This window comes from Blennius ocellaris (assembly GCF_963422515.1).
Source record: "Blennius ocellaris genome assembly, chromosome: 17".
NCBI lineage: Eukaryota > Metazoa > Chordata > Actinopteri > Blenniiformes > Blenniidae > Blennius > Blennius ocellaris.
Window position 1 is genome coordinate 14,180,678 of NC_137666.1, and position 21,081 is coordinate 14,201,758.

General features: G+C 41.7%; 1 protein-coding gene across 1 annotated transcript in view; it reads left to right on the forward strand.

Annotated features, from left to right (window-relative positions):
- Positions 1–21,081, forward strand: part of kiz (kizuna centrosomal protein) — a gene marked incomplete at its 5' end in the record, with an annotated part of 28,550 nt that overhangs the window by 5,397 nt on the left and 2,072 nt on the right. The window contains 8 exons of the mRNA XM_080513415.1: positions 4,052–4,171; positions 4,924–5,088; positions 6,158–6,308; positions 8,346–8,502; positions 8,966–9,028; positions 10,368–10,454; positions 11,191–11,260; positions 19,748–19,794. Of these exons, the coding sequence (XP_080369541.1) occupies positions 4,052–4,171; positions 4,924–5,088; positions 6,158–6,308; positions 8,346–8,502; positions 8,966–9,028; positions 10,368–10,454; positions 11,191–11,260; positions 19,748–19,794 (860 nt within the window). The remainder of the gene's footprint in view (positions 1–4,051; positions 4,172–4,923; positions 5,089–6,157; positions 6,309–8,345; positions 8,503–8,965; positions 9,029–10,367; positions 10,455–11,190; positions 11,261–19,747; positions 19,795–21,081) is intronic.

Consider the following 21,081-nt stretch of genomic DNA (forward strand, 5'->3'; position numbering starts at 1 on the left):
GTATAGTGTTTCATGAACGCGACCTCTTACCTTCTTAGAAAACTTTATTTTATGGCTTTTATTTTTCTTCTTCACCGTATTCTGAAGGACATACCTGAACTTCTGTCTCGGATTCACTCAGTGCTTCATTCTGCTTTTGTTTTTAATGTTTTTACATTCTTCTTCCAAGCTACCAAAGAAAATGTAATTAAATAGTTGCGCTTAACACTGAAATAGGTTACTTGTAACTTAATAAAGATTTGTGGAATTAGTTCAAATGTTTGTGCCCCCCTTTACTTAACCAGAGCACCTGATTGATGCTTTTAATTGGAAAGTATTAAAAAAAAAAAAAGATAATAGTAATCATTACTGAGACGACACGATATTAGGTGTTAGTGTCAAGAATTGTGACAATGCTATGATTTTCAATACAATGCAACATTCAACAATATGTCTTTGAACTTTGACCCAAATAACAGTGCTCTTTCTCTTGCCCCTAACTTCTTGATTATTATTCCTATTTTTTTCTATCACTCTGCAGTTTCCACATGCAGCGCTTCAGAAGCGAAGCAGTTTGTTTACTTGAATATTTCTTTATTGTTATGCTTACACAATAATATTAAATAATTTTACCCGTCAATGAAATCTTCAAAATGACTTGCACATTTTTTTGTGAATTAATTGTGGTCTATCTCACCTTTCCTTTATATTATTTTTGAATTTGCAGAACATGGCACCAATGTACATGAAATCAGTATATATTGCTGTTCATGCATGTAGAATGCACATTTTGACATTGTGATGACAATACATCCGCAGTATATTGTGCAGCCTCTGTAGTGACACCGTGTTTGTTGGTATATACTGTACATCTACTACAAGTATCTAATAAGTCAAATTCATTTGTTTTGTTTTTAGGAAATGGTATGTTTTAAGACTTTGCAACTTAGTGTTAGTGAGATATTGCACATATCCAGTGACAATTTCATCCCATTTAGAAACATTTTAAAGCTGTAAAAAATATTGTGATGATCACTATTGGTCAATTTTAGACCTTTTATAGCATATACATTTTACATAGTGACAGTTATATGCTTGATAAAAAATAAATAAATAAATAACAGTTAGATGTTTAATGTCCAAGCATTTAAATTGCTGCCCTTCTCAAGGGTCATTCACAAATGAGTAAAATTCCGGTGGCAACTAATGAATATTTTTATAATCTAATCATCCATCAATTGACTGATGGGTTGATTGGCCTTTAAACGATGAAAAGGCCAAGTGTAGCCCAAGTGTCTCCTGGATTTATTTCCCTGCAAGGTTTTGGATGAAAATATCAAATTTGAAAGTTTGTATGGGTTCCAATTTTATCAAAACTCGTGTCAAGGATTGTATTTTCTTACTGAGGGTGCTAAAGTTGTGTGCATGCCTGGGTTCATATGTGGCGCGCTATAATGTTTATAGCGTGACCCTGAGAGGAACTGCCGTTAGCCTGTAACCAACGGGGGTGGGGGGGGGTTGACAATGGTGGGGTCTGTGGCTTTCATTGTTAACAGGGAGAGCTGCTGTGTATGAGGAGAAGACCAAAGGCTTTGATGTAAAGCACAGAAAGCAACCAGTCTCTCTCTCTCTCTCTCTCTCTCTCTCTCTCTCTCTCTCTCTCTCTCTCTCTCTCTCTCTCTCTCTCTCTCTCTCTCTCTTCCTCTCTCTCTCTCTCTCTCTCTCTCTCTCTCTCTCTCTCTCTCTCTCTCTCTCTCTCTCTCTCTCTCTCTCTCTCTCTCTCTCTCTCTCTCTCTCTCTCTCTCTCTCTCTCTCTCTCTCTCTCTCTCGCTCTCGCTCTCTCTCAAGGTTAGAGTTGATATCGCTCGCCCCATTCACCTCACAGTCAGGGATAAACAAGTAGGGCCAATTTCTTTGATTGTCCCATTATATTTCTCCTCCAGGCTGGCCTGGGTGTGTGAGGGTCCAGACTTCTTCTTCTTGACGTACCATAATGGCCTCCCTGTGTGTGCTGCTCTCGAAAATGGCGTCATTTAACAGCGTGACGGCTGCCTTCATTTGTGGTTATTGAGCTAAAGTTGTGATTTTAAAAGTCCAACACCCTCCGAGAGTGACACATTATAGTCATGCAGAGCTAATAATCCCAATAATATCTCTCTATCGCAAGACTTTCTTTTGTAAGGTCACACATGTTGAAACTTAATACATGTGGTATGGTGAAAGATTTCCTAAGTTTAGCCAGGCAGCTGCTGGATTGTTACCACTTCTGGTCATATTTTGTTATTCCTTTATGTGTTGCCCATGCTGCTCGTGTGCCAGTGTGTGTGTGAGATTCTCCCTGACACCAATCACTCAGTGGTGAGACCATTCCGTGTGGTAAATCACCCCGGAGTCAGCACTGTACGCTCTGGAGCAATATTGCTGCGGAGAGGCTGGCCTCTTCCTCCTGGGATAACAATGCACTCCTGATGATGTCGACACACGGACAACAGCAGCATCTAAACTGAGGTTAGAGACCTTGACATGAAAGCTGCCAACAATACAAATAGAGAGACAGGTTTGCAGGGGGAAAAAATACAACTAATTCACTTTCTCCCTCTCTAAAGGTCTCTTTTTGAAGAGCATTGATAAATAAAGTGGAAAGAGAAAGATGACTATTTCAAGGCCCGAGCGGGCGATAAGGGAAAGGGAGGAAAGAAGAAGAAAAAAAGACGGCGCCTTTGCGTATTCTACTTCAGCCACACTGAAGAGGACTTGGCACAGATGGATTGCACACTACAGAATGTCATGGATATAATTCAAGCCGTCAGCTTAATCAGGATGTTACCAGGAAACAACCTGCAAAAAAGAGAGAGCAATTGTTTGCTGACCCCTAACCCCCGAGCCCATTACAGATTGTCATAAATTCTTTTTGGCCTCTTTTTATGTAAGGGGGCTCGGGATCTCTCGGCTTGGGGTTTCTCTGAGAATTCAATGAGGGCCACCCAGAGCTTATGGCTCAAGAAAGAGATGGATTCACAATATCCACATGCATTAGGCATCCATTTCTCATTTTGCAGCCTCACACAGGACCAGATTAAAGAGTAAATCTCTCACCAAAAGAAATATCATCCAGAGGCCCCCCTCTCTTCAGGAACCCCGTTTTCTTTGCACTTTTAAGTGTGAACAAGGGCCAGCCATGTTTTTTTCTGTTATTACCACTGTTTGGTTCTGGTATCATATTACTAATATTGATTACTGAGATTAATTCTGTGATTTAGCTGAATGGTTTTACTACAACTAGTTTTTATAATATGAATGTCAAACTCTAAAGAATAAAAAAAAACACAGTCAACGCTTGAAATCATGTATTTTGGTGAGAACACTTTAACCCTCAATGAAGCCCTCAATGAAATAAGTGTAAAGTAAATATTTTGATCCCATTGCAGATGTACCCTGTAAAATAACTTAAAGAACATGATAATAATGGCTTGGATTTATACGGCACTTTTTTTGAGGTGACTCAAAGCGCGTACAGAAACCATTATTCATTCACACCAGTCACACCGGTGGTGGTAAGCTACATTGAAGCCACAGCTGCCCTGGGGCATGCTGACAGAGGCGTGGCTGCCATTTCGCGCCAACGGCCCCTCCTACCACCACCAACATTCACACACCATTCATACGAGAGAAATGTGGGTAAAGTGCCTTGCCCAAGGACACAACATGATTTGTAATAAATATTTTTCATTCTAATACATGCACACCTTTGGTCATTTCTTCTGACTTGTCCACTGTCTGTGGACAGTTATCAATGTTTTAATGACTTTATTGCTGTTTTTCTGTGAATTAATTTTTAATTTAAAACTCAAGTTCGGTCATTTTGAATTCCTGGAGTTGCTCAAAGGAAATGATCTGAAGGACAAAATGAACCACAAATTGTAGATCCAACTATATCTTTTTTTTTTCTTTCTTTAAGAAAAAAAACTACAAGCTCATCGATCACATGGCATCATCTGTTGTTGGTTTTTTTTTATTCATTTTGACCACAGTAATAGGTAATGTGTGTTTTTTTTCTTCTTCTTTTTTTAAGCCTCTCTCAGGAACGAGTCTTCAATCTCTTAGACAGCATCGAAGGACGAGTCCACAGTAAACAGACCGGTCTGTATGAGGTTTCCTCAATTGATGGAAGACAACTCAATAGAATTATCAGGTACATTCTTCCCTTCTTTTTCAAACTTTACAATCTTATCTTTCCCCGGCTAAATGGAATGCCATGTATATTAATGTGATGGCCATGGAGCAGTTTGTGCGGATGAGGAAAACATATTATCCTTCTGCCAAGGGCTCTCACATTAGATGAAGTGCCATCATTGCCATGCATGCATCTTTATTTCTGGGGTGTTTTCAAACACATGGGGTTGTTTCAGTAACGACTGTTGAATTGTTATTGGGCGTCAGGGAGATGGAGGATTTGTCTTGCATTGTCAAAAAACAGAATTTGCAGAGCATGTTTCAGAAAGTTTATTTTTCAAGCCATTTCTCTGCATCCTAGTTTGGTGAATTGACATTAACTATTTTTTTTGTCTTTCGATATGAATAAATGATTATGAAATGAAAGCTTTGAGAGTCTCTGAAACGCCAGCACATGTTATTCTCCTGGTTATGCAATAATGTCAGTGACATCTACAGTGATAAGGACACTGACCACTTGGTGTCATGACCTTTACTTTTTCTTTACTATTGTGTGTGTGTGTGTGTGTGTGTGTGTGTGTGTGTGTGTGTGTGTGTGTGTGTGTGTGTGTGTGTGTGTGTGTGTGTGTGTGTGTGTACTGATCTGTATGATTATAGTTGTAAAGTGCGTGAAGTGTTGGCAGCTGTTGGATGTGTTCTGTGTACTCCTGACCTGTGGGCTGAGTCCAGGGCTCCATGGCAATAGCTGATTACTCTCTGTATATTGGGCAGCCTTTGTGACGATGGAGCCGACTTGAATGACGAGGACCTTGAAGCATGTGGAGCAGTTGTCCTTCGTGGGCTTCAGAGGTTGTCATGGAGCACAGAAAAGGGCTGCTTGCTTCCACAGGATCTGGTGAGGGCTCATCAGTCCAGCACCGAGCCTGATCAAATAAGGTAAGGCTCGGGGTTTGTCTATGAATCCAGTCCCCAAACCTGACATCATGTGTTTTTGCTAGTTTGAGGTGATTGATGTTGTTTTGATTTCACCTAAATGTTAAAATGTATTTGAAACAGTGTGCAAATTCCAAAAAGCTGTATATTATATGAGTATATAGTTGCACGTTGCTTGTGTTTTGTGGTTTCCTGGTGTAAAAGCCTATGGTTTGTGTTGACAATTACATTTTCAACTTGTAATAGTTTTATAATAGTGTCACTCCAAGCACAAATATCAGTGCTCTGAAAGCCATGGAGTTCAACAGACGTGCCTCCTCTTTTCATAGAGAACGTGAGCGGATGTACAGTAAAGGTGAATTCCCCTTTTCAGACAGAGTGGCGATCGCTGCTTGTGCATTTTATTTTATTTATTTTCTCCAGCCAGTCCGTGGGGAGGGGTCACGCACTTACAGCAGTCGCTGAGATATTGCACGCTGGCGCTTGATACAACCTCCCTTGTCCACAAATGTAAAAGGTCATCTCTGGTGTCACCTCCAATGGCAACACTGCATGGGTGAATGTCATGAGTAAATTAAAATGCCCTATCTACGACTTTCAGTCCTTTGGATAACAAGTAGTTATACTCTGAGCCAAATCCAGGCTCTGCTTCACTACTCTATTGATTTCACTGAGACCTTTCCTGCTATATACTCAATTCAAAAGAACACATCTAGCAGTGTCCCTCTCTTTGCTCTGGAGATGCCTATTGGCTGACCTTGACCTTTTTTCAACTTGGAACTATACTGCTGTCTATCTTAATTCAGTGTTAATTGGTATTCATTAGTAATCCTTATATTCTAGATTGTTTTAAGATGAGGCAGAAAGCAGGGTGAAAGAATCTCTCTGACGGATCTATAATGTTCATGTATTAGTCGGTTTTTCAGTTTCCTCTTATTTCCTTGATCTGAAAGATTGTTCTGCTGTATAGAGATCTAAGTATGATTTATTTGCATTATGTTTCTCCCCCCATGCATTCAATAAGAAAGCCTCTCTTTCTCTCCTTCCAACCCCACCCCCACCCCTGCCACAGCACCAGCCTCCCTCCTAATGCTGCTCGACTGTGGGATCGCTGGTTCAAGCACGCCCTTGTGCTCAAGGAGCGCCGTGTCCTCAGCACTGAGCGCCTGGTCCAACTGTTCACGCCGCTGCTAGTGGAGCGCCATGCCACCTACAGCCACCAGGTAGCGTCGGAGGCACATGAGCAGCCACAGCACTCACACAAACAGGAGGTGACACACTTGCATTTAGACACCGAATCCTAAAAGTGAGCCAATATTAACACACATGGCTGAAAAAGAGGGATGGTGTCTTTTTGTCCTCTTTCCAAACGAGTGATCACTTCTGCTTCTTTACTTGTTTCTTTGGAGTTTTTTTTAAAGGAGTGGTGTAGCTGGTATTGAATGCACTCTTTGTGTCTTGTGCTTGAAACCAAGCCCTGGGTTGGGCCACTCAGATTGCTCCACACGTTGACCTAAACAGAAGGGAAACCCTGACCCATGCAGTAATCGCAAATCACAGCCCCAGCTTGGCTTCTTTCATTTCATGTGGCGTATTCATCCAAGAAACACTTGCTTTTAATTTAGTATTAGCCCAAAGTATAACCATCAGCAGGGCTGGCTGAAAGAGGGAGCCATTTGGACTTTCTCCATGGTGGGAGTGTTTTAAGTATCACACTCATTGACCTTGTGCGGATCATGCTCAATTAAACAAAGACAGAAATGACAAAGAATATTTCCACTCAGAGCCAAAAGATGATGTCAAGAGATTGATATCAAACCCACTGTGAAGCAGTCTGTCTGCAGGAGCGACCACGTACAAATGCAGCGTCCTTTTGTGTGTCATTAAGTTTCGCGGACTCATCTCACAGGGGTTCTCGTGGCTAGGAGATCTTCCTGCAGTGTCCCCGACGCAATGAGAGAGGCAAAGTGGGAGACTGTAGAGCCTCTTGAAAATATGAACTGACAAAAGGAAGAGGGGAACTGCCATCTACATCATTGTATCCAAGTGCATCAGGAAAAGCCTGAGTGAAAATCTTGCTCTCCCTTTATCTTTCTCACTCCATCTATTTCTCTCCCCTTTCCTTCATTTCTCAATCCCTCCCTTTATGACTTTCTCTCTCTCTCTCTCCGTCTCTCCCTCCTCTCTGTCCTCATACAACAGCTTACTCTCCTCACACAAGAGCAAACAGAAATTTCCATTCACGTCTTGCCACACAGCCTGGCTACTCCGACAAATGGGAGCATGCAGCTCGCATGCACACACTCAAAGAGGCCCTTTGAATATTCAAGTACTAACAGTTGCATTCATTGATATTTAAAATGCAGTGGGTCTGCAAGAGCCCTCAACCCACGGTACATTTGACTAAATCTAAAAAAAAAAAAAGGGGGGGGAACAAAGAGAGATATCGGGGACAAGGATCGAGACAGTTTTTATTGTGCAGCAGCATCAAATAACAAGTGGCAAACTCAGATTGGCATGTGTTTGTGTCTCTTCCCCTCTCAGAAAATGAAAGCATGTACATTGTCAGTCTTCACTGTGACCTACTGATAACAACTTACAATGCACTTAAAGTTTGTCACTGTCGAAATCCTCCTGATCATGCCTTCCATATTAGCACTCATTAAAAGTTGCAAATGGCCATCTGAGGCTGAGAGGCAGTCTTTGATCACAAAAGAGAGATGATGATGGCAGGATTTGATATGGGGGAGGAAAAAGGGAGAGAAAGGAAATCGGTGTGTGGCATCTCCCTGCTCCTCATCTCCCGGAACAGCTCCTCTTAATTGTGTATCCTCATCTCCACCGAGATAAAAATAAAATGAGCTAGAGAGGGAGGAAGAGAGCAGTTTGTCTCAATCCCCTCCGCCAAGAGGGAAGATATCTGGAACGTGTTGCACATTAACGCCAGGGTGATTGCATTCTTTAGGCAGTTCTCTAATCTCATGGATGAGAAGAGAGGGAGAGGAAAGGAAGGGGCAAAAAAAGTGATTGAGAAAGCGAGCGGGAGCGAAAGTGTGCGAAATAATCTTTTTTTAGTTAAACGAGTGAGAGAATTTGAAGTTATTTTCTCTCAGCGTTTGAACCCGCGTTACAGCCGCACCTCAGTGCGAGCAGCCGTGGCCAAAGTAAATGACTTGCCTAATCGGCGAGAGTTCAATTTGACACTTCCTTCACAAAGTGAGAACAATTAAGAGTGTGGTTTTAATTTGTGCTGCTCACAGGCCAAAGTGTTGCTGAGGACACTTCTGTCCCGGTCTAGTGAGGAGTGCCCCTCAGCGGAGGACGAGAGTGACTTATCTTCATTGTGCGGTCCTTCTTCTCTCCTGGCTGACGGCGATGCGAAGCCCGCCAGGCCCGCACAGAAGCAACAGATCCAAGGTCAGTGAAGATTAATAGCATGATTGCGCTCAGCACAGTGAATTATCATTACACAAATAAGACCAATTATATTCAAAAGCTGGATTTTTCTCATTAGTTACAGAGGGATGGCTGCATTTTGGCTTTATTATGACTGCCCACAAGCATCCAAAACATTCCACAGTAAGATAAGTCTTTGCACAGTAATATGTAACAAGGCCATTAATAGAAGAAAATGAAGACTACTGCTTTTTTTTTTTTTTTTGCAAATCACCTCAGCAGAGAACTAAAACTCCCCTTTTATGAAAGAAATCAATTTCACCACAGAGCTTTTTTTTTTATGAATCCCTCACAGCCCAGTTTTCATACAGCCTTCTATTCAGAGCTAAAGAAAGACCCCCCCCCCCACCCATTCCCATTTCCATCCCTCGATCCCCCTTCCTCCCTACCATTGCTTCTCACTATGCGCTTCCCTTTCTTACAGAACTACAAAGTAGTGAAGAGGACAGCCAGAACGAAAGCCCTGTGGAAAGTGGTCCTATTAGAGGTAAAAAGGCATTGCCGGTGCCTCAGCATTCACACTGTCCTTATGTTGTGGTTTGTTTTCTTCCCACTGCAGTGAATAATGGGCTCTTTTACACAATGGCTGTGGCAGGATGATCAAGGTGAATCCAGGGTCAAAGTCCCACCTGAAGAGCTGTGCTAGTTCTCTCTAATTATCTCCCGAGAAAACACTGGCTGGGTTTTCAGCACCGCCTGAGGTATTCCACCAAAACTGATAATTCGCTGGTCCAGCATAATGCGGCCGCTTTAATTGTCAGGGCGCCAGGGTGGGAAGCGCCAAAGATCTGTCATCGGTTCTCATTATCTTCTAAACAATGCCCGGGCAAGGCCGGACTTGAAAAAATACTAGATGTGACGGCATCCTGGAAGCAGTTGGTGTGCCCATCCCTCAGCTACACCTCTGAAATGTAAAGCGATCCTATATTACCCTTGGCTATCAGATTTCCTACTGGGTGTTTCATGTGTCCGCATCCCTAAGGTGCGCAGCCAGCAGAATGAGTCCAGTTTCCAATCTCTACACTTAATCAAAAGAGCCGTAACCAGCTTTAAAAAAAAAACATGACTAAAGATTTTGCTATGGAACAGTTTTGCTGTGCTGAACAACATCAGTGTCACAATCCACTACCATGACCTTGGAACTGATAGTAATTGCCAAGACAAGCGCTGCTGTAGAGCGTGTGGGTTTTATTTTTTTTTCTCGACGACATGTGAAAGCCGTAGCTGTATAAAGTGTTGTGGGTGGAATAATAGTGGACATTGCTATGCACTGTATGATTAAAAGAAGCAGCATACTTTTCTGGCGCATAGTTAAAAATGCGAAGACTTAACTAGACAAGATGACAATACCGTTCTTTGCTTTGATTTGCTGCTTTTGACAGCATCATTGAGACAACAGCCCATTTATTATGTACTTCTGCTCTGTGGATTTTTGCCTGTGCAGTCTCTGTGCTCCACTCAAATGTGATACCTATTTTAGTGTGCAAAGTAATTACAAGTGTTTAACAAAAAAAGAAATCAATCATTGGCTTCCTGGTGGGGGGATGCTGAGATAATGTGAGATACTGATTGCTGTCTCATGGAAACTGTTGCTACATACTGTAGGCTTGGATCAACAGCTTAGGTGATTGAGCACAGTGTTTTCTCTCACTCTGTTCAGTGCCAAGACAAAAAAGAAAAAAGAAAAGAAAAATCAGCTACTGAAGCGTGTTGGCTCATCAAACAGAAACCTGTGAAAGTTGGAAACCTGGGTTTTAAGCAAATATTTGACAGCGACTTCTGTGCACTGCATGTGACTGTGTGTTTGTGTCTGTCTCCCCAAATAGAGACGAAGGCATATCAGTTACTTAAACAATCAGCCATGCAGACACGGCTGCAGAGCTCTGAAGAGGAAGACGAGGATGGCCTCTTAGGTAAGAGATGTGAGCCACTTTACAAGGCAAGTAGCACACCAACTGGGGTTTAATCATTAGCGACTCGTAGCCGTATGTCCTCACAGCAGTGTAAAGACGTGGCATAACATATATGCGGTGTCCTAACTCGAGTAGACTTTTTTTTATTTACTCGTAATGGCTATTCCGAATTTGTCCACTGGGAGCACGAAGTTCTTGTAAAAGCAGATTTCGTAATCAACACAGAGGCACACAGCTGGACAGTAGATGGCAGTGATGCTCTCACCCGAGAGATTAGCAATGCAGCAATAAAACCTTTTGTGAGACAGAATTGGCATGTAAGGCATGAAAGCAATGAAAGGGAACGTTAATAGTAACAGCAGTATCAATGCTGCATTCTGGGAAGCAAGCGGTAGCTTTTGGTAAAAAGTGCTTCCGGTGTGCAGATTTTCAGGATGTACCATTGTACCTTAACAATGTCATTGGTTTGAGATCTCTGGCCGATACATCTTTTTAGATTGTATTGTCATATTTATTCTCGTGGACTGATCTTGCCATTTGATTGAGGCATTTTCATAGATTTTCACAGACACCCAATACTCTTTTGTCATCAACTGTGACCTTACTGAGAAACTCTCCAATAACTTCTGGAAGCCCCGATTTTTAGTTTGTATAGAAATGTGCATGGTGGATTAAGCTGTGTTGAGATCAATCAAAAAATCTAATGGTTTTATGTGGCCCTGTTTGTTCTTTTAAGGAATAAATCATGGCCATGAAGAGGACCTGGAGAGGGCCAAACGCTCCTCACATCAAGACCCTTACCCCCGGTAAGAACATTGTTATTCAACGGGCCACAGGAAATGGGCCACCAGACACCAAAGTGGTTGATGTACATTTGCATGGCTGCTCTCATAATTCCCTGTTCATTTCCATAAGATCAAGGGGGCGCCACCCATTAACTCGCTTACAAAGACAAAAGGCCCCTAAAGCCCCTCTTACTCACTGTTTACTGGGTTCAACCAGGTTTTGAGAATTCAAAAGCAAATCAGCCACCACAAAAATAAATTGGAGCCATAATCTCAACTGTCTTCAGGCTTGTTGTCAAAATGCAAACAGATCATGTCAAGAAGAGAATCAGGGACAACTGTTTTGGAAGAAGGGGATTCGAGTGTTGACAAGGACAAATGTCCTTTCATTTTTCACCCTTGAAACATATTTAGGCCGCTCAAATCAGAGGCCTAAGTGGGTAGGGAAAGAACATCTAATGATAAATAGCTTGGTGGACGCTAACACCATCATGGTTGCATTTGAATATCAACACGACTTCATCAAATCTGCAATTGCATGTCAGGTCCTCAGAGCACCTCTTCACTGCAAACCCATTTGGGCTGTAGTAATGGCTGGGTAAACGTTATGAGGAATAATCTTCTCTGATTTCATGTGATTACTGGGCACCACGCTGACACAAGGGCTGAAGTCTGTATCTCCCTGGCCTGGCAAGCAGCCGCTCGCAGTCAGCCTATTAGCCCAGGGAAGGGCCTAATGGCCTGGCTCTATTGTGGTCCTCATAGCTGCTGATGTCTGCCACTGCCAGCCCCAGTGACCAACCTCTTTAATAAACATGAGCCAATTTTTTGGGCTCTGATCCTGTCAGATGGTGTCTGTCATTAATGTGCATGGGAAGTGCGCAATATGTGTGATTAAACAAAATTTGCAATGCAGAAATGAGACTGGAACACAGAGCGCAGGGAGCAGCCATGAGACACACGTTGTGTACGTAAGAAAAATTGGACAAATGGTTGGTTGTGCGTGCCCAACACTCAAATCTCACTGGACACAGTGAGGAAGCACCACCAAGACCCCAAAGTCGCTATCAACATTATCATGTTCTCTTTGGTCATACAACAGAAGTCCCCTGTCTTCTCTCCATTTCTCCTCAATGCTTAGATTTAAGCATTCCACTTACCACAGTCACTTCTTGCGCTTTATTGCTTCCACAAGTGGTCTGGAAGCCCTGCACTTAAGCAGAAGCATAACACTGCCGCATGCTCTTGCCTGGTTCTCTCCTTTCTCTTTGCGTCTCACTCCCTCTCGCTCCCTTGCCCTCTCTCCATCTCTGTACCCCTCTTCCCCTCCGTCTTCCTGTATTTTTCTTCTTCTTCCCCCTCCCTCCCCAGCCTCCTTGCTAATTATTTGCTTTATTTTGTCAGCGAGCTGATGAGTGACTTCAAAAGGAGGATGGAGCTGGACTCAAAATACAAAAATGGCTTCCTCTCTGTTGTCTTAGACAATAATTATGATTTGCCAGTTAAGCCTAGACTACAGCAGAGGGATTGTAGTTTAAAGCAGAAGCTTTGGTGCAAAAAATGCATTTATAGCCCTTTGTGAGGCTCCTCATTATGTGTGGGCCCGATTCATTAAGTAATTGGTTTGCAGTTGTTTACATGAGTATTAAGGCCTTCTATTCAGGGCCTTTGAGAGATACATTGTGCAAATGTTGCATGTTATGAATGCAGAATGAGAGGCGGGGGGCCAGTCCTATTGGCCAAACACTGCACTCGGCTGAAAAGCGAGAGAAAAGCGCTGGGTGCTGCTTTGCATAGCAATGACTAGGGCCTTAATAAGCTTTACAGATTAAATACATGCAGTCTATACAAGATGCAAAGAGATACTCTTAACACATTTATATGTGCTCATTTCACTATTATGGAGTTTGAGAGAATTGGGGTCTTTCATATTCTTTTTTTTTTTTTTTTTTTTCCTCGCTGGCTCTCTTCCTTGCTCTCTCCCACACAGTGTTTTTCACTTAGATACTTTTATGGAATGTTTTGTTTATTGTATTATAACTCGCAGGGAAGCGACTGATCTGCAAAATTTATTAAGGATTTGTCCATTAGAAATCTTTTGCTGTCTTTGTGAGTGGCAAAGCAAAATCACTTTGTGGTTGAGTGGGGATGAAAGGAATAATGCACGAAGGAGTGAGTCTTAATAAGCAGCTGCACTCCATGTAAAGACCACTTGTTCCCCTTTGTATGCAAGTGCATGCCACTGCTTCCTCTCGTGCAAAGAATCATTGTGCTCCTTTCTACTGTAGGTATTTCAGATTCCACTCCTTTTTAATTTTTATTAAAATTTTTTCCATCCACCTCCACCTTTTCCATCCCTATGTTTTTCATCCCCCCAATTTTTCTTTTCTGTTTTTTTTTTTGAAAATGCTTGAACACATGTGCACAGACGCACACAAAACAAAAATCCTGGTCCCATCAAACGGTGTGATGATTGTTGCGCCTAGTGCCTGCTTGACAAAAACCTTGACTCAACAATTAGTGGTTTACAGCTTTGCTTTGGACAACAGGATGTGCTCAAGCATTCGACCCCAAATCACTCAGAGTGTCAAAATCAGAATCTCTCTCTCTCCCTCTCTCTCTCTCTCTCTCTCACGACCACCACCCCCCACCCTCCCCACCTCTATTGGGAGGCTATGTGTGTGAATCTCTGATGACTCACTGGCTGGAGAGAACGAGGGGCGTCAGAGAAGTGGGTGGGGTGGGGTGGGGGGATTAGACAAAGGGATGTTTAATTGTGCACGTAACTCTGACTTGAGAAATATATGTAGATGTTCATATGTATCAAAATGTCACCATGTGAAGATGAATCTCACTAACAATGACTCTGAATTTATCATTTGGAACCTACATTACTCTGATCACACATTCATTGTGTCGTATTTGTAACATTTGAGCACACGTTAGTTGACGCATAGCTCCGGTTTGAAGAATTTCACTAAAAGAACGAACCGGACTGACAGCAAAACACATGGGCAGCATTTAGAGACTCCAACCAGAGGAGGTCACTGTCCGACACTGACTGATTGTAACAGTGACTTCCAGGTTGTCCCTGAGAAATGAGTTAAAGACAATGTCTACGTTTGTTTGTTTTTGTGTACTATATTTACAGAGTAAATTTTAATGAACACATACGTGTAACTATGCAAGAGTACAGCATTAACTGATTCACAACTTCATATATGTATATATACATATATGTGTGTGTGTGTGTGTGTGTGTGTGTGTGTGTGTGTGTGTGTGTGTGTGTGTGTTTGCTGTGTATATGTAAAAAAAAAGCTTGACAGATGATGCATAAAAAATAAATGGGCAACATGAGATAAATGATCTGCCCTTCAACCATCCTGTCTCCTCGAGACCAGCACCAGTCAGGAGGAGAGCATGGCGGGTGTTCAATCATTGGCCCGGCACCTCTTCCTCCGAGCTGCAGTACACACTCATCGCCAGCAGAGAGCACTCACATGTTAGAGAGCGCCCACTCACCCTGCACTCACAGTTGCCTGTCACTGTTTGCCCCCACTGAGGGCTATATCCTGCTACCATTCAGGCCCAGTAGAGTACATCTAAACGGAGCCTAAACAATGTTTCTGCAGGGTCATAGCTGGGATGGGAGTAGGAGTTGATGGGAATGATAAGGTGATGGGTCTCCCTTTACCTTTAGACAAGCACAGCTGCGTAAAAGTGCTATTGTGCTATTAGCATTTGTGTGTGGGAGGCAGGAGCTTAAAAAAAGGCAGGGTAAATAAAAGCAGTTATCTGGCTATGGGCAAGGCAGCATTATATGCTTGGTAAGCATTATTTTCACTGACAGTCGTCCTTTTGCCTAATGTGACTGTCAAATTATGTGTGAAATACTGTCAGGTGATTACAGAAGTGCATCTTTAGTAACTCAAGGAAGCCTGGCAAAGCCTGTCAGCGATGGTGGAGAACTAGTTACAGAAGACTTTGCATTCTGTGAGGAGTGTATCCTCAAGCACAACGAGTGCTAAATATGACCCGAGCAAGTACAAGCAAACGTATTGTTCTTAAATATAAGTACCTATTTATCAAAGCATTAGTTACTTTTTTCACCAGTATTTGGTAAATGGTAAAATGGTAAATGGTCTAGATTTATATAGCGCCTTCTAACCACACTGAGTGCAGTCCCAAAGCGCTTCACATATCAGTCATTCACCCATTCACGCTCACATTCACACACCAATGGGACAGAGCTGCCATGCAAGGCGCTAGTCGACCACTGGGAGCAATTTAGGGTTCAGTGTCTTGCCCAAGGACACTTCGACACATAGACCAGTGTAGACTGGGATCGAACCTCCGACCTCTCACTCCGAAAGACGACCACTCTACCACCTGAGCCACGGTCGCCCATTTGGTTGAATTTCAAATGCTGACATTTGTTTTATTTGACCTTTTTAAATATCTTCAATCAAAGCATATACCTCAGACAAGCACTCTTGCATTTACAGTTACATTATGTTAAGCTAGTTTTGTGACCAGATGTAGATAATTAGCAATAATTTCACTGTAAAAAGAAAGACAGCAGCTTGAAAGGAGTAGATAAATCAGTTTTGAATAATAATGTATGTTCAGTAGCAAAAGCAACAAAGTTCGTAATAGTCCATTCATACTTCCATCTTTTAAAGCATTTATTCTTTTTAGGATTTCAGTGCAAACCCAGCTGACGATTGATGAAGGCAGATAAATCCCCAGTTTGACTTAAATGCTCTTTGATTGCAGTATTGTGAGTATTTGTACTAATCCACCCCTAGTTACTATATAAACTAAACACTAGTGGTATTTCCATTCAGTGTCTACGGGGTTGCAACTTTCTTCAGCCTTCTCTATTCATTTCTGTGCCGTTTAACTAAATCATGTCGCACTAATCAGTTTTATTAGATGTATGAACACATCTAAGGTGTATAATTGTCAGAAGAGTGCAGTAGTGGTTTTTGTTTTTTATGTCACAATGAGATAATGAGCAGCGTCAAGAGTGTCGCTGTCTCCCCATGTTGTTGGATTTTACAGATGTGGGTCACTTATTCTCTCATAGGAATCTCTGCATGTGGTTACACTATTCACTGTTGGTATTTGATTATTTATTTGTATGCTGTGAATCATTACGGAGGCTGACAGTATCTTCCTCGATTGGATTATCCTCTTCGAACATAATGAAACTAAAAACATTTAAAAATGGTATACCCAAAAGTAAATGAATAACTTTTGACAAATTCAAAGACAGATCCCAATATTCTCTCTCATGCGCTGTGTAATGTGTTTGAAGCCCCCACATTTTTAAAGGTCACTCTGAACTCGGCGATGCATAGCAGACACAAGAAAAACAGCTAAAAGAGAGAGATAAACAACAATATGAAACAATTGCAAAGGCCAGAGAAAGCGTCAGAGCGACGAGGGCGAGGGGGGAAAAAAAAAAGGGAGGACATTACAATAGCTATAATTTGCATCATTTTACACATTACATTCACCTTTGTCTACCAGAGCTTGTAAAACACTGGCCTGGCCCAGTCTTACATATTCAGATCATTGCCTCAATTAAGGGAAACTCAGCAGAAGATGAACTGGCATAAATGTTTATGGAATCGGAATATTAGATTGGTGGGGTCAGATCCAGGCTGGGCTCTCTATGGTAATAGCCCTGTCTTGAAATCAGTACTGTCCCTCTCTGAAGTGGAACAGCTGATAGACCATTCCCATCCCGGGGGGAAGTTCGAGAAAAGAAAAGCCTAATTTACTCTCCGTAACGGAGCTATTATTGTGGCAAAGGAGAGAAAGTAATCGTATAGATTATTGCTATATTTTCTGATGCAGCAGGGTCGAGCTGGGATCCGTTGCTTAGCAGTTGTAAATGGATGCACTAGTCCCTGTGGTTTCATGTCACTGCTTTCTATCTTACCTGGTATAAAAAGCTGAATGCAGCGTGCAGGTGGATTGCTTTCTTTTTGTTGAGCCGATCTGTGAGCACTACAAGCACAAAGAACAAATAAAGAAGTTAAGAATAGAAGGTAATTCCACGTCTGACAGAAAGAAAGAGGTCAGAAAGTCCAATATATACTATAAACTACACTCCTTATATACTGTATATACCACATGTGCTGTAAATCAGTGATTCCCAACCGGGGGTACGCGGACCCCTAGGGGTACGCGAGGGTATTGCAGGGGGTACGCAGAAAGATTATAAATTAGCCTACAGTATCCACACACACAAAAAAAAAAATTATACATATTATATTGTATTATATCATGAATTTTAGTAAGGCCATACGTGGCGCGTATATCGCGCTTTAAAAAAAAAAAAAAAAAAAAGGTTCACGTTCTTGCTGCGGGCGCGCACGATTCGCGAAGCTAGCTAGCTCTAGCTGCATGCCGACTGTAAACATGGATGCATGGCTAGGCAGGAGTCAACGTCCAGCTACCGCTACTGCTCCCGTCGCCTCGGACGCAGGCACAGGGGAGCCCAGTGAAAAAAGGAATTATGAAAGACTTATGAAAGACAAGCAAGCGCAAGTGTCTCATTAAAAGGTATGTTTTTACACTCACAATAATTGTTTTATTTAAATGAGCAGTTGGATAGATAGAAAGACAAAGGGTTAAATATAAGTACACATTAAGGCGAATAATCACACACGAGAGAGGGGGTACTTTTCACATGGAAACCAGCTCAAGGGGTACACTGGTCAAAAAAGGTTGGGAACCACTGCTGTAAATAGCCAGTGGCTACATTTTAAGCTCAGTTTGCGCATATTTGACTGTCTTCGATCTCCTTCTCTTCCACAGTGGATACAAATCAATTTGTAGTTCATTACATTTGAGGAGACAAAGGGTTTTTTACTCATTTGTTTTTGCCGTATGGTATAAGTCCTTTTGTTTGTGGTGCATAACATGTTACCATCTCGACACTAGTACATGATTAGGATTAGTCTTTAAAGCGAGCATATTTGCATTGACTGTAATGTGTTAGATGTAGTTTTTTAGCGGTGGGGCTTATATAACATGGGGGTGTATATAGTCCCTCATGTGTCCATTGCTTAGAATTTGTCACCATATTATTTTCTGGTTATGTCTCAATTTCACAGTGTGTTAATGTATATTTACCCTTCTGTTGTGGGGGGGGGGAGTTATGAAGACTCATATGTGATGTGTTTGCATCGAAAGTCCATTGTAGGAAAAGCACATTTGTCACATAACAATCAAAGGAGATGTTACTATTTCTTTGGCCTGTGTGTATTTCTTTTCTAACCAAACCTTTTATTTCACCAAAATACTCTCACAGGGGCTGATTATCTGTTATTCTGTCATTGTTTTTCTCTCATCTCTTACTTTTCCCCAGCTTTGATTTTCTTGTATTTTAAGTGCCGGAGGTTTAGTTTGCTGCATGAACAGATGCATAAATCATCCAAATGTCCTGTAGGAAGTCCCATCAGCATATGAATGCAAAGGTTATATTGTAATGATTATACCAGCTCTATGGTGTATTGCCTATAGCACAAAGCAATCTGCTCATAGTTCAGAAAGGGAGGTGCATCCTCCCCCCCCCCCCTTTGATTCTGCCTTAAGTGGTGCAAAGCAGCAATATATAGTTTAGAAGATGGCAACTGGAAAGTGGCCAGAGTAATTTATTCCTCAATGTACAGTCGCATGTGCCAAGATTTAGCAGAGGGAGAGATGAGGAGATGAGTGTGATTGAGAGGGTGACAATCAGAGAGGTCACGAGTTTGAATTGATGCAGATGGAAGAAACACACCACGGTGCTTGTTGTCTTGCCTTGCCTGCGTCAAACTCGGAATCATTTGTCAGGATTTCCCCAAAATAGTGTGAAAACTACAGTGGAGAAGGTCCGAACAAATCAGCCATATGGATGTGTGCTAACCTGGGAGATGATGAGGATATATTGTGGGGTTTTGAATAGGCTCTGTGATGATGTAAATTAAAGAGGAGGCCTTTAAAAGTGGAACGGGGGGCCTTATTGCATATGCATTGAGGTAGATCAAAGCCTTTTTGGAGGTCACACATTTACATAGCGATATCGCCACAGCTATGGGAACCTGGCAACCCTGTCTGCGCACTATTTTTGAATAAAGAGGGCCTTGTGGAAGTCCTTTGGCACAATTAGAACAGGAGTCAAGGAAGTTGCCCCTGCGACACTGTCTCGCCTGTATAGACTCATACATGTCTCCACATCGGTCCGTTTTTTTGTTATATAGTTTTGTTACAGAATTGTAGTACCCGTGCATGCGTCTTTTCACCCCCTGAAGTGCTCAGTTGTTTTACTTTCAGATCAGAATCTGCCGTCAATGAATGATTTCTGTTTCGGAACATAGTTTCACATTTATGTAAAACGATAACCTGCCTTTTTTCTATTTAGCCGTTTTTAGTGTGGAAAAAGTAGCTGCTTCTCAAAGAGAGCGTGAGGTAATAAGTCTACAAGGCTGTAAACTGTCTTTGTGTTCCCAGTAGAGAGAAGACGGAGTCAAAGGCTCATTCTGCTCTGCAGTCAGAAGGTGAGTATAAACAAAGTCATTTCAATTGGGTGCAAAGTCTCGGTGTCAAAAATAGGTTAATTACACCTAACAGATCACCATAAAGAGGTCCTTGTGTTAACATGTATGATCATTGTAGAAGGTAAATTCATGCCTCACAAAAACACTAGCTGTTTGATTAAATCTGAAATCGCATCAATGCAGCTGTGCCTTTTGAGGATGTGTCAATGAAAGATGACCTTGGAGTTTAGTCCAGGCTTCTGAAAGCTTCATTAGAAACAAGCACAGCCTTCTTCACTCAAAAACAACATCATCACTCCTGTTTTAGGGAACAAGCGAAGGCTTTACATCTCCAGACCTTAAACATTTTCCAGAGGCTTTATTTCTTTTCAATGTTCTATGATACATTGAAAAAGACATTGTTGTTTTTGAAGGTGGATTTTATTTCATTTGTATTTTTTTACCTGCGTTCAGGTAAAGCATCCGGCATGAAACTTGTGCCAAATGGATCGTGATCACATGATCCACTGTAGTGATCGTTGAAGGAAGCAATCAGATCAACAGTTTTTTCTTTCACTCAATTCAACCATCCAGGCGGGGCTTTGGACCCGATCAGTGAAGACAGGTTACACTCTGTAAATAAAGACCTACCAGATTTTAAATTGAAAGCCTAAACATGAATTTAGTGTGCTGTCGGCTTGTCCAAAGTGCGAATGATTAATGATTCTGCAGTTAATGTTAATTTTATTATTTCAATTCATCATGAACAGGCTTAATAAAAAAATGTGTGGTTTAATTATTACATACAGTTAATTTTTCATTGTTTTCCCATGTCAACAATTCCCTCATAGTAGTAAAGTGTTTTTTTGTTTGTTTTTTGTTTTTGTTTTTTTAAATGTCCATTAACATTTGTTACCACACAATAACATGTCCTGTTTTCCATAAAACATGAAAACATACCAGCTGATTGTCAGACTTCAGCACTGCTAAACCACTATGTTTGTTCAGTCGACCCAGAAAAGTAGATCTGAAATCAATATCAACAGATGCCTCATACTGTCAGAGTGCAAAGAATTATACAAAGCAGGCTTCAAAAGTTTTAGACTTTGGGGTATTTTGGTTCACCTCAGGAAAAGTCATGAAATTTCAAGGGGAATATGATCAAATATGGGATTTGTTCGGCAGGCAAATGTCGAAATGAGTTTACCTTTTCACCTAAACAGTATATAAGAGTTAATAAACTAATGGATTTAGCCTCCAGTGTTTGTTAGGAACTACAAAACGTCCATTTGATCCTGCAGGAAAGTA